Here is a 14,561-nt window from a genome sequence, read left to right on the forward strand (position 1 = left end):
GTGTAAACAGGCAACAGTTAGATACCACAAGGCACTGTGCACATTTCCTGTAGATATATGTGAAAATTTAAAGATAGGGTAACGGAAGCATGACCATTGACCACAGTGCAAAATTCTGTTTATGAGCTTTTTTACATGTGCAAAATTCTGAATCCAATCGTTTTATTTTTTTTTAAATCTGCAAATAACAATACAATACACAAAAATGTAAAAAAATAAAATAAAAAATAAAACGGAAGCAAGAAAAGAGACAAAAATGTCAAGATGTTTTTACCTATTTTTAGATATTTTTTTTTTTCATATAATCTCTAAGATTATAAACTCTAACGAGCAGGGCCCTCTGGTTCCTCCTGTACTAAATTGTAATGTAACTGTAATGTCTGCCTTTACTTTGTTAAGAGCTGCAAAAATTGTTGGCGCTATATAAATCCTATATAATAATAATACTAATAATATAATGTGTGATCATGATAATGTATGCTACAAGGAAAAAAAAATTAAAAATACACTAAACATTTGTAACAAAAATGTTTAGGAGTTTTTTTTTTTTTTTTGTTCTCCTTGTGTTTTCTCTATTTTGGTTTGAATTTTGTTTTGTTTTTTTGTACACAAACAGGAAAAAAAAAAAAAACATTGTGCAGGTAGCAACTGAAAAAGTACAAAGAGGTTAAAATATTTTTTCATATCATGTGTGATCATGCATTCTAAAAAGAGGAAAACAATACCCTTAAAATTTGTAACAAAAATGTCCAAGAGGGTTATTTTCCTTGTCTTTCACTTTTTTTGTTGTATTTTGTTATTTATCTTTTTTTTTGCACAAACTGGAAAAAACAGTGTGCAAGTAGCAACTTGAAAAATTGAAAGAGACATTGATTTTTTTTTGTGCTTTATTTTTTGCCATATTTTATTATTATCTTTCAAAACATCAGGTAAAATGCAATCTGCTCTAAAAATCTCACAGAGTTCTATCAATTAACTCCTGCCGCAAGGACCATAAAGTGAAAACACGCCCTAAAAATTATTTATAGAAAAGTGTGCCGAGCTTATCAATTCAATTCAATATAAATATAATAAACCGGTGAGCTTACAAAGCTTTCTTTCTTGTGTCAATAATAACTAAACATGACCTTAACACAACACACATATATATATATCTATATATATATATATATATATATATATATACACACAGATACAGATTGTATTGTATTGGTAGGCATGGCACATTTTTCTATATAAGTATATGTAGTACAACATAATTTTTTTTCCTAAAAACAATCTAAAAAATAAAATCTAAAAATAATACAATACACCAAAATGTAAAAAAAACACAAATACAAAGAAAAAAAAATGTCAAATTTGGTAAAACCAGCATAACTCCTATTCTTCCACAGGTGGATTGTTGGGGGGTTATTTTTGCAGTGCCAGTGGCGTCGCTAGGGGGTGGCTTTTGGGGCTATAGCTACGAATCTGGGGCCCATAGCCCCGAGTCTCTGCAGGGGTCCCCAAGGCTCTCTGGGGAGCCTGATTTTAAGGGGAAGGCTCTCTGGGGACCTTGATTTGAGGGGGAGGCTCTCTGGGGACCCTGATGTAAGGGGGGCTCTCTGGGAACCCTAATGTCAAGGGGGCTCTCTGGGGACCCTAATGTAAGTGGGGGGGCACTCTGGGGATATATACACACACACGTGTATTACTGTATATACAAGCCTATGACTTTCTTTACTACGCTGCTATGGGCTCTAGCCCGAGATCTTTTGTAGACCTAGAAACACCCCTGTGCAGTGCCATTGACAAACAATATAACATAACCTGCAGCCAGACAGGGGTTGATTTATAGAGTGCAACATCTCAGCCAATCAGCTTCCAGGTTTTATTGTAAAAATGTAATTGAGCAAACTGAAGTTAGAAGCTGATTGGCTTCCATGCACAGCTGCACCAGATTTTGCACTCTCTAGTTTTAGTAAATCAACCTCACAGTGTCCTCATTAAAAGCAATTACTGGATGTCTTTGATGATCGGAGTGGCTCTGTACCATGTGATCAGTGTGATGACCAATCACAAAGATCACAAGAGTACGCAGTGCTGTTTAGAGTGCTGATCCCTCTCCTTCAACTTAAATTAGAGGAATTGTAGTAATGTATGATTTTGGAAAAAGTGAAATATAAAGGGAGATTGGGACAGGAGAAAGAATTGGGACTTTATATGAAACACACCACTCGGGTAGGATGGGACATGCAATATGATATGATAATCATATTGCATGTCCCATCCTACCCGAGTGGTGTGTTTCATATAAAGTCCCAATTCTTTCCCCTGCCCCAATCTCCCTTTATATTTCACATTATCGGGGATGGAGACCTGTGTACTGGATAGTCCTGGTCTCATATAAAGTCCCAACCGCTCTTTCTCTTTATGATTTTGGAAAAAGAATGAATGGATCAGCAGCTATATGCAGATCAAAGACCAATTCTTAGTCCCTACAGTAGAAGTACTAGCCAAAATACAATGTAATGTATTCTTCCAATGTATTTTTAAGGTAATTTCTGAAGAGCAGAAAACCATTATGGACTTATGATCATACTCCTGGGCAAAAGGGCGATACCATAAGTTCTGTGATGGCTCAGCACGCGCGCGTGCGCACGTGCACTTAGAAATTGACATGCACACTTGGTGTCCCCGGCCAATGGACATGTCACTTGGAGAAGTTGCTGAATGGTCTCCAGCTTATTTCGTGTGTCCTCAGACCTGATCTGTTGTATTTGCCTACCTGTGTATGACCCAGCTTTTACTTGGACTTTGCCTCTGCTCTTTGCCTCAACCTTGCTCATCTGGTTGACCTCGGCCTGTTTACTAGACTTGTCTCTGCCTGCTGCTTCTGTACCGCTTTGCCTGGCTGTTACTGACCTCGGCCTGCTTCCTGGACTTGCTTTGCCTGCCAATTCGGTCCCTTATAACCTGGCTGTCACTGACTACTGCCTGCTTCCTGAGCCTGCTACCATCTCCTGCTCTGGTGCCCAGCTGCTTCAGCATCCTATCCTGAGGACTGCAACTTCCAGCTCTACTCACTGAAAGAGGAGACACCACCAGCCAGCTACTCTGGCACTCCATGAAACTCCATGCCCTCACACTCTCTCACACCTCCCAACTTTCTGAGATGGGAACTAGGGACACCTATTAGCAAAAGCATGTAGGCATAGGATACACATCCTGTCCTCAATCCACAAAGTGGGACCTGGCTGCCGCACTCAATGAAGCACATGCCTCTTCTGTCTCCGTATTGACCTGATCCTGTTCTCACTTCTTGCCTAAAGGTAAGCAATGTTAATTTTGTCCTGAAGCCCTGAGATAACTCCCAAAACATGGAGGTGGAAAAGACAGAAGCAGGAGGTTATAGTTTCAAAGCTACTTTTGTTTTAAAGTAGAACTATTGTTAAAACTTTTTTTTAAATTTTGGATAGAGTAAGGGAGGATTAACCCCCCGTCAGATTTTTTTTTTCGCTATCTGTGTCCCATTGCAGAGATTTTACTTTACTTCCTGTCCCATAGCCAAACAGGAAGTGAGAGGAAATCCCTGCAAATTTAGGGATTTCCTTCGGGACCCCCAGTGTCCCCATTGGAAAATTTCCCATCTATTACTTTGTAACGTTGACACTTTGGACAAGGTGTCTGCCATGTACAAATTTAGTTTTTTTCCTCAGAACAGTAAAGGGGTTCTGAGGGCTGATTATGTAGGTTTAACTTTGGCATCAGTTTGGCTGGGCCGTGTTGGAGTTCTGCCTGGCCATGTGTACAGTTAGGTGCACATGACAGGCCCAGAACCAGGCCTGGTTGGACGTTATGGGTATCAGCGTTCCCCAGAGCCAATCAGTGGGTGCGTTTGGCCCCGCTGAGGAGTCTGGGGAAGGGCACTTAAGAAGTTGAAGTCACGTGTTCAGGGTTCGTTCGTGAGGCCATAGCTGTCTGTTCTTGGAGTTGGACCGGGGTAGCCCCGCGAGGGATCGCGGTCACGGGAGCGTGTGCCGGGCCGCAACATGGTCGGTGTGACTAGCCCCATTAGACCCGCATGGTCTGGGGTAAGAATCCATCTGTTCCCCAGTCTCGGAACTGGCTGGTCTGAGGCGCAGTAACTGAAGGAGGATTTAAAGGCGTCCGGTTGTGCTTTCAACTTGGAGGGGCACCGCAGCCTGTGTAAGCGATCGGGGGAGGACTCTTCGGAGGAGGGCCAACAAGCTGGCATCCCAAGACATGCCTGGTTGCTGGGTTGTCAAGGACACTAACGAATTCACGTTTTTCCAGTACTGCCAAGGAGACAGAGAACGTTCCAGGTACTGTTCATTTTCGGTTGAAAACTTTATTCAAGGTCAAAGACTTTGTAAATTCTGGATCAAAGTGCTGACTGCCATAATCTCTGGATAGAGATTTGTTCAGCCTTGAAGCGCCCAGCTGCGAGTGGCTACTCTCTAGGTTGTATTAGAGACTTTCTGGTGATTAGCAGTTCAAGGTGCCTGAGTTTATTCACCCTTGCCCTCTGTTCCCATACGAGACTGTGTTTGTTGGATGTTACCCCTCCAAATAAAAACCTTTCTAAAGGTTAGTCCAAAGTTGTTGGGTACTAACCCTGGGAACCCCTAGACATGGAAGAACAAGCCAAGCGGAGGTAACCGGTAAGCCCAAAAGTCAAGGCCACCCTTTCAAGGGTTATGGCCCCTACAACTGGAGGCACAGACAGCAATAAAAACTGACAGGTGTTCTAATCCCTCTCCATTCCATGCAAAAAAAAAAATATAAAAAATTTTACTGAAATGCAGCTATCCTTTACCCTTACTCTCACCAGTCCTCACTAGCTGCTTTGAGTTTTTTTCCAGTAGGACCAGCTTGAGCTGCCGTGATCATTATTTATAGTAAAACATATGCTAATTGGAAAGCTTGTTTATTATACTGAGCCTTTTATGTGAGAAGAGGAAGAGCTGCTGGTATGAGATATTACTCGACAGTTCGACGTTTTTTCAATCACCCATGTAAAAGCTATTTGTGTGATGCAACAATAAACCCTATTCACCTGGGGATTACCGGGCTTTAATTTTCTAGTCTCTCTTACCTAGAGACCAGTATGCCCCCAGGTAAAAGAGAATAGATCCTGCTATGCTGGTACATAAAGGGATAGTCTTGTGGACGGCCTTCCCAGAAGAGTTGAAGCTGTTATAGCTGCAAAGGGTGGGCCAACTCAATATTGAACCCTACGGACCAAGACTGGGATGTCATTGACCGCCTCACGCCGATATACGTCGGCAGAAGGGCTCGTACAGGCAAACTAACGTACCTGTACGTTGCCCTTTAAGAGGCGGCCTGTGAGCTTAGTCAGCCCCTGGCTTCTTCCAAGAGCGAGATCTCCTCCCATAGCTTACAATTTTTTTCCTGTACAATTGGAAGCTTTAGGAGTTCCTGTCCATCTTTGGGCACCCTACCTTTTCCTGTTAGCCCTTGTACACACGGTCGGAGATTCCGACGGAATGTGTCCTATTGGACCATTTTGTCGGATAATGCGACTGTGTGTGGTCTCCATTGGATTGTTTCCGTAGGAGTATCTGACGGACCAAGTTTTCCAACTCGTCCATAAAATTTTCCGACAAAATGCTCCGATCGGACATACTCCGATCATGTGTAGCCTACTCTGATGGACTACTCTGAGTGCCACGCATGCTCAAATCAAATTCCTAGACCAGTGATGGCAAACCTTGGCACCCCAGATGTTTTGGAACTAGGTTTCCCATGATGCTCATGCACTCTGCAGTGTAGTGGAGCATTATGGTATATTTAGTTCCAAAACATCTGGGGTGCCAAGGTTCGCCATCACTGTCCTAGACCAAAGCTATTGGCTACTAGCCTGAACGTAGTCCCGTCGTAACGAAATAACGTCATCACGTTATGTACAATCGGATTTTCCGACAACTTTGTCTGACCATGTGTATGCAACAGTTTCGGACAAAATCCGTCGGACAAAATCCAACGAATTTGGTTGTCAGAATGTCCGACCGTGTGTACAAGGGCTTACACTTTCCAGAATATAAAATAAATAAAAAATTCAGCTGAGATGGCCCATAGTAGCAAGAGCAACTCTCCGGACCTAGGAACCAAGAGATCTCACCAGAAAAGCCACCAGAAAAAAAAACTGTTAGATGACTTCTGTAGCACTTACCCCCAGAGGGGCCACCGAGAGTATGCCCACCCAACTTCATTCAATGCTACATTCAGTTTCGAACAGAGCTAGAACTTATCTTAGGTTTTTTTCTTGTATGCTTCCCTATCGTGGAGATTTTCCCTCACCTCCTGTCAGGATAAAAAAAAGCTATTTGGGGAATAGAGTGGGGAAGGGTTAAATACTTCTGGCAATTTGTATCTGTGAAATCGTACCCCCCATTCCTTGCCTTGGTATCACAGGGACAGAAAGTAAGGGAAAATCTCCCCAACGGGGTCATAGACAGAAATAGATAGAACAGAGATTTGGTTGGGGTTAGGTATTATGCCGCGTGCACGCGACCAGACTTTCCGGCAGACTAGGTCTGACGCAATCAGTCCGTCGGACAATTCGATTTTGTGTGGGCTAATCTGATCATTTTTCGTAAAAAAAATCAAACGGACCAAGAAATAGAACATGTTTCAAATCTGTCCGATGGACTCAATTCCTATCGGGAAAACTATATCTGTGTGCTAGTCCGACGGACCAAATAAGCTGCAAGGGCAGCTATTGGCTACTGGCTATTGAAACTCCTTTTTTAGTCCCATCTTATGTCATCACGTTCAAAACGAATGGACTTTCGAAAGGACTTAGCCCTTGTACACACGGTTGGAGATTCCGACAACCAAATCCGTCGGATTTTGTCCGACGGATTTTGTCCGAAACTGTTGCATACACACGGTCGGACAAAGTTGTCGGAAAATCCGATCGTTCGGAACGCGATGACGTAATTTCGTTACGATGGGACTACATTCAGGCTAGTAGCCAATAGCTTTGATGTAGGAATTTGATCTGAGCATGCGTGGCACTTGGTCCGATCGGAATTCTCTACACATGATCGGAGTATGTCCGATCGGAGCATTTTGTCAGAAAATATTTCCGGCAAGTTGGAAAATTTGGTCCGACGGATATTCCGACGGAAACAGTCCGATGCAGACCACACACAGTCGGAATATCCGACAAAACGCTCTGATCGGACACAATCCGTCGGAATCTCCGATCGTGTGTACAAGGGCTTAGTCCTTTCTTGTGTGGCCAAGTCCGTTCGTTTGGGAAGTCCGTCGGAACTCCGCCAAACGTCCGTCGGGAAGACCGTCGGACCTATTCTGCCGGAAAGTCCGGTCGCGTGTACGCGACATTAAAGTTTTTTTGTCGTAATTAGCAAACACAGAAGATGTTGTTCGTATTCTAAACTGATCCCATAGTTTACCTTGTATTTGATTCCACCCTTGAAATAGCCAACAAACGCGCTGGATTCATAGCCCTGAAGCTCTCTATATTGAATAGGCTTTCCTCCCAGATAATCGTCCATCTGTACGGTGAAAATGGCGGCGGAGGTGCTTTCATCCTGGCTGCATTCCTTTCCTAGGGGGAAAACAGGAGATATGAATATACTGTATGCAATAAAATACATTCTGTTCAGCATTTCAGGTTTTACCAAAAACAAGCTTTGTGCTGATGCACTTCTACCTTGCAGCACCGGGGTCCTTGGTTCGAATCACACCAAGGACACCACCTGCATGGAGATTGCATGTTCTCCCTGTGCTTGTCTGGCTTTCCTCCAGGTATTGTGATTTACCTACACACTCATAAACTAGTCATAGGTCTAGTTGCCAGCCCAGCAGCCAACTAAAGGAGCTCATACTGTATGCATGTTTGAATTGTACATAGGTGCACATTATGATTTATGAATTTTTAATTTAGGAACTTTGAGATTTATGAATTATATATGAATACACAGTTTAATTATTCAATTGGTATATAGGTAGTGCTGTCTTTTTTTTTTGTGAGTTTGAGGTGGAGGAACTTGTGTTTCCTGCACAGAGTCCTGACCTCAACCCTACTGAACACCAGCGGAGGCCGTCTGTAATTTTTTTTTGGGGGGGGGGGGGAGGGGGTGTGGCAAACAGTAATGTCCTGTACACACAGTCAGAAATTCCAACGGAAAAGGTCCGATCGGATTATGTTGTCAGTAAATCCGGTCATGTGTGGGCTCTGACTTTTTCCGTCGGAAAAAGTTTGAGAGCTGGATCTAAAATTTTCCAACAACAAAATGCGATCTGACTTTTTCCGATCGTTTGCAGAGAATTCCGACGGACAAAGTGCCACGCATGCTCAGATTAAATTACGAGACCAAAGCTATTGGCTACTAGCCTCTACGTAGTCCCGTCGTACGCAATGAATGTCACCTCGTTCCGAACGATCGGATGTTCCGACAACTTTGTCCGCCCGTGTGTATGCAACACAAGTTTCGGTCAAAGTCCGTCGGAAAAAATCTGATGGATTTTGTGGTCGGAATGTCCGACCCTGTGTACAGGGCATAACAACCCCCTGGTTGGGGCTGGTGTACTTACCCTATCTATGGTGGGCTGCGCTTTTCCCGGGCTTCACCGCCAGTGACGGCCTTCCCTTGCCCTGCTCTCCACGGGCATCTCGACAACTTCCGTTTCCTCCCTCCTTCTTGGCGGCAAATTGGGACTCTTCTCTTTTCGGCCAATCGGAAAACAGGTCTCAGTCCTGCTTCTGATTGGCCGGATGCCGGATTGAGGATCGGTGTTTCAATAGTGAATGTACATTCGCTGTTGTAACTCCTGGGTGGGCTCCTGACGTGATGCTCTGCGCCATGAGCCAATCCTATTTTGAAGCCTTTTAGTGCCTCTGGCTCTAATCAGGTGCTTCAAAAAAACACCCCCCCCCCGCCGCTGTAATTCACGTGCCCGGCGTCCTGAAAGGGGCCGGACGCATTAATAGGGGGAGGCGTGTCCTGTCAAAATAGCGGCCATGGATAGAGCATGGGGGTGGCGGCCGTGGATAGAGGGGCCAGCACTCCGGCGCCCCTAACGGACGGGCCACCACTGCTGAACACCTTGATGACTTGGAATGCTGATTGTGAGCTAAGTCTTCTCATCCAACATCAGTACCTCCCAAATGTTCCTTTGGCTGAATGGACATGAATTCCAAAATCTCTCATGGACACCCTCCAAAAACCTCTCATACAGCTGTGAAGGTCATATTTCAACGAATGTTTGGCCGCATAGTCTACAATATCTTGGAGATTATATTGGGGGACTGTTGAGCAGCTGTAAACAAGGAAATGTTGCAAGAAGATTTCAGACCGGAGATTTTGGTGACCTTCTAAAAGAGGCCCAGTATTCCTGAGAGAGGTGCCCTAGTCTGTCCATACACTGCACTAACTTTCAGGATCTGTTCTAACTTCTGCATACGCTGCAAAAATTTGCAAAGCTTTAAATATTGGGGAGCCCAAACTCTTCCACTGCCATTATAGATAGGACTTTAACCATTACAATACCGGCCGCTTGTACCCTCTTCCTGCTCAGGCCAATTTTCAGCTTCCTGGCTTTACACGCACGGGAACATTAACCATTTCAGCCCCGGAAGAATTTACCCCCCTTCCTGACCAGAGCACTTTTTGCGATTCGGCACTGCGTCGCTTTAACTGACGATTGTGCGGTCGTGCGACGTGGCTCCCAAACAAAATTGACGTCCTTTTTTCCCACAAATAGAGCTTTCTTTTGGTGGTATTTGATCACCCCTGTGGTTTTTATTTTGCACTATAAACAAAAAAAGAGCGACAATTTTGAAAAAAGCGCATTATTTTTTACATTTTGCTATAATAAATATCCCCCAAAAATATATAAAAAAAATGTTTTTTCCTCAGTTTAGGCCGATATGTATTCTTCTACATATTTTTGGTAAAAGAAATCGCAATAAGCGTTTATTGATTGGTTTGCGCAAAAGTTATAGGGGATAGTTTTATGGCATTTTTATTAATAATCTTTTTTTACTAGTAATGGTGGCGATCAGCATTTTTTATCATGACTGCGACATTATGGCGGACACATCGGACAATTTTGACACATTTTTGGCACCATTGTCATTTATACACCAATCAGTGCTATACAAATGCATTGAGTCCTGTGTAAATGACACTGGCAGTGAAGGTGTTAACCGCTAGGGGGCAGTTAAGGGGTTAAGTGTTTCCTGGGGAGTGTTTCTAACTGTGGGGGGGGGTGTGGCTACGTGTGACATGTCACTGATCTCTGCTCCGATCACAGGGAGCAGAGATCAGTGACACTGTCACTAGGCAGAACGGGGAGATGCTTGTTTATATTAGCATCTCCCCATTCTTCCTCCCCGTGAGACGATCGCGGGTATCCCCGCAGAGATCGAGTCCTCGGGACCCGCGACCCGACTCACGGAGCTTGCCGCGGGTGCGTGCTTAAAGGGCAATGTACAGGTACGTTAGTTTGACTGTACGAGCCCTTCTCCCGACATATATCGGTGTGAAGCGGTCGGCAAGCGGTTAATGGCATCCCAGTCTTAGTCCGTAGGGTTCAATATTGAGTTGGCCCACCCTTTGCAGCTATAACAGCTGCAACTCTTCTGGGAAGGCCGTCCACAAGGTTTAGGAGTGTGTCTATGGGAATGTTTGACCATTCTTCCAGAACCGCATTTGTGAGGTCAGGAACTGATGTGGACGAGAAGGCCTGGCTCGCAGTTTCCACGGTAATTCATCCCAAAAATGTTCTATCATGTTGAGGTTAGGACCCTGTGCAAGCCAGTGAAGTTCCTCCACCCCAAACTTACTCATCCGTGTCTTTATGGACCTTGTTTGTGCACTGGTGGGTAGTCATGTTGGAACAGGAAGGGGCCATCCCCAAACTGTTTCCCACAAAGTTGGGAGCATGAAATTGTCCAAAATATCTTGGTATGCTGATGGCTTAAGAGTTCCCTTCACTGGAACTAAGGGGCCAATCCCAACCCCTGAAAAACAACCCCACACCACAATCCTCCCACCACCAAATTATTTGGACCATTGCACAAAACAAGGACCATAAAGACATGGATGAGTGAGTTTGGGATGAAGGAACTTGACTGGCCTGCACCTCAACCCGATAGAACACCTTTAGGATGAATTTGAGTGGAATGTCTTGGTATGCTGACACCTTAAAGTGACACTAAAGTTACATTTTTTTTTTAAAAGTAACAAACATATCATACTTACCTCCACTGTGCAGCTCGTTTTGCACAGAGTGGCCCCGATCCCCCTCTTCTGGGGTCCCTCGGCGGCTCTCTCTGCTCCTCCCCACAGCAGATAACCCCCTAGGAGAAGCGCTCTCCCGGGGGTTACCTTGCGGGCGCGCTCCCAAGTCCAACATTCGGCGTCCATAGACGCCGAATGCAGAACTCGGCCCCTCCCCCCGGCAGCCGCATCATTGGATTTTTATTGACAGGTGAAAGGTGAAAAAAACACTTACACTTATAATCCACCAAATGATTTGGACCAGTGCACAAAGCAAGGTTCATAAAGACATGGATGAGCGCGTTTGGAGGGAAGGAACTTGACCTCAACCCGATAGAACACCTTTGGGATGAATTAGAGCGGAGACTGCGAGCCAGGCCTTCTCGTCCAACATCAGTGCCTGACCTCACAAATGTGCTTCTGGAAGAATGTGGCGGGTGAGTGTATTTTAGTCGCAATGTCTGAATTGTATAAGCTACACTTCTGTTTTTGGAGGATTTGCTTACAGTTGCCTTGTCTTATAAAGTATTACAGGAACATTGTGAGTCAAAGTAAAAGCAATCTGCCTGTGCTCTGACCTCCATTTGTGCTATTTTATTATAAACAGACGGCATATATGCTGAATATATAAAGCTCTGGTCACATGACTCATAAGAATTCCAGGAGGCTGAGTAACTTGGCAAGCACACAGGACTGTAGTAGTATGAATTTACAAAACTAACACACCCAGATGATAATCTTTATTTTAGCCACGTGCTTGTATTTTTTTTTTTTTTTTATCTCATTGGCTATAAATAAAAATACCTGTCACTTTAATATTTGAAAAATAAAATACCTGGCATGTAAAAAAAATAAAAAAATATGATCCTCATGCTGGTGTTTTAGCTTTGTAAACTGAGCCTATTTCTAGCCTTGTTCAATAACGAATGCTAATTCATTGGAGGTCAAGGATGGCTTTAATTATTAAGGTGATGCTTTTTTCATAAACGGTACTGTAGCTATATATTTTGACAGTCATAAAAAAGTGTAGTGCTCAAAAAAACAAGTGTAAACAAATAATACAAGCAATATTCAAATAAGATCAAAACTAAAGGAAAATATGTCCATCCTAAGAAAAAATGGCAAAAAACAGCGTGAAAAAAATAAACACATGAATACATTCTTCACATGTCAAAATATATTTAAAAAGGAAACTCTGTGCTCAGAAGTGTAAGAAGTGAAAAAATTTGCCGCCAACTCTTATAGATCCTATAGACACAAAATGCTACATAAACCTTCATAAAGGGTTCATAAAACGCTCAAAAAACAAGTGTAAACAAATCATACAAATAATATTCAAATAAGATCAAAAGTCAAGGAAAATATATCCAAGCAAAGAAAAACAGACAGAGGTATAAAAAAAAAATAGCGTGAAAAAAGTATAAAAAGTTAAAATATGTGATGAATCCACACGAAAAGAAAGTCCTATTAGGAAATTCCTAGCAGAGTAATAGTGAATCTTCCAAAATAAATACATTTCAAAAGAAGGGAGTGAAAATGAGAGACCTCCACGGCAAACATGTGCTCTAGTGAATAGATGCACCTTACCAAAAGGCTTGAAGATGCCTGTTGTGACAAAACGCATCGAGGCGGGCCACTGGAGCACTAGGTCACTATTAATGCATTTGAGTCACTATTAATCTGATGGGAATTTCCGATCATGTGTGGGCTCTATCTGACTTTTTCCGACGGAAATTCCAACGGAAAAAAATTTGAAAGCAGGATCTCAAGTTTTCCGACAACAAAATCCGATCGTTTGTAGAGAATTCCGATCGGACAAAGTGCCACGAATGCTCAGATCAAATTACGAGACCAAAGCTATTGGCTACTAGCCTCGACGTAGTCCCGTCGTAACGAACAAACGTCATCACGTTCCGAACAGTCGGATTGTCCGATCGTGTGTATGCAATACCAGTTTAGGACAAAATCTATCGGAAAAAAAATGAGACGGGTTTTGTTGTCGGAATATCCGACCGTGTGTACAGGGCATAAGACTGCTTCATTGAATACAAGAGCATAAGTATAGTTATAGCAGACCATCTGACTGCTATGGGGCCCAGTACTGTCTGTTTATTTAGTGGTTTATGTTGGGAAATTTGTTTTGTTATAAAAAATGGGGGTCTTCAAAAGGTTTCTGTACTATATATATATATATATATATATATATATATATATATATATATATATATATATATATTTAACACCTTGTTAAAAAAAAGTGCAGATATGTTTGAAGAACTCTCATACTTTGTGTAGAAACTTTTTGAAGAACCCTCGTACTTTGTGCAGAAACTTTTTGAAGAATCCTCGTACTTTGTGCAGAAACTTTTTGAAGAATCCTCGTAATTTGTGCAGAAACTTTTTGAAGAATCCTCGTACTTTGTGTAGAAACTTTTTGAAAAACCCTCGTACTTTGTGTGGAAACTTTTTGCTTTTTGAAGAACCCTCATACTTCGTGCAGAAACTTTTTGAAGAACCCTCGTACTTTGAGCTCTAAACTGTAAGTTAAAGAAGAATTCCACGTTTGGTTATAGTTACATTGGTCCAGCTTTTACCAATGTATATAACATACCTGTTTGACACCCCCAGAAGCTGGAAATCACTGTAGTAGACACAGTTACTCCTGTGATCTCCACTAGATTCCGGGTCCTGTGCCGAGCGCCTGCCCTGCTGCATTGTGAACACAGGAGGTCGGCTGCTTGGCATGGGTGACATTCACAGAAAGCTTTGTATCTTCTTAATGAATGAAAAGCGTTCTCTGATTGAACGAGGTGGAGAGTGTGATATAACCACCATGCCTCTTCACCTTGTCCAATCAGGGAACACTTTGAACGCTACATAGATCTGCTATTGAGTTTACCCACTTCTTGATTCTGTATATATAAATGTCATCAATATGCTCTCAAGTCCTGCCAATTTTACGATTACATACTATTTAAGCCCTGATGAAGGGGGAGTTAACCTGTGAATTTTATTTTCTGGTTATTTATTTAAAAAAAATCCTGGACTCTATGAACATTGGCGTGACCCCATTACTGCCTTCTACAAATGTAGCAATAGAAGTCTGATGTGGGCTTGAATCCTTCCCTACTCTATCCTAAACTAAAAAAAGAAAGAAAAGAAAAAAGATGACTTTACAAACACTTTAAAGTCGATCTTGAACAGTACACCTTATTCTTAAATCAACCGGACTTTTTTTATAGCTGATTTCTTCAAGATAGAAAGAAGCAAAAAACACACAGG

The 14,561-nt window shown here is 42.8% G+C and overlaps 1 protein-coding gene across 1 annotated transcript in view; it reads right to left on the reverse strand.

Annotated features, from left to right (window-relative positions):
• The window catches only part of SCIN (scinderin), a 178,256-nt gene that overhangs the window by 138,862 nt on the left and 24,833 nt on the right, over positions 1-14,561 (reverse strand). Inside the window, exon 2 of the mRNA XM_077490713.1 lies at positions 7,446-7,600. Coding sequence (XP_077346839.1) covers positions 7,446-7,600 — 155 coding nt within the window. The remainder of the gene's footprint in view (positions 1-7,445; positions 7,601-14,561) is intronic.

This window comes from Lithobates pipiens, unplaced genomic scaffold (genome assembly GCF_037356315.1).
Source record: "Lithobates pipiens isolate NorthernLeopardFrog02 unplaced genomic scaffold, aLitPip1_a1.2 Scaffold_19, whole genome shotgun sequence".
NCBI classification, from domain to species: Eukaryota; Metazoa; Chordata; class Amphibia; order Anura; family Ranidae; genus Lithobates; species Lithobates pipiens.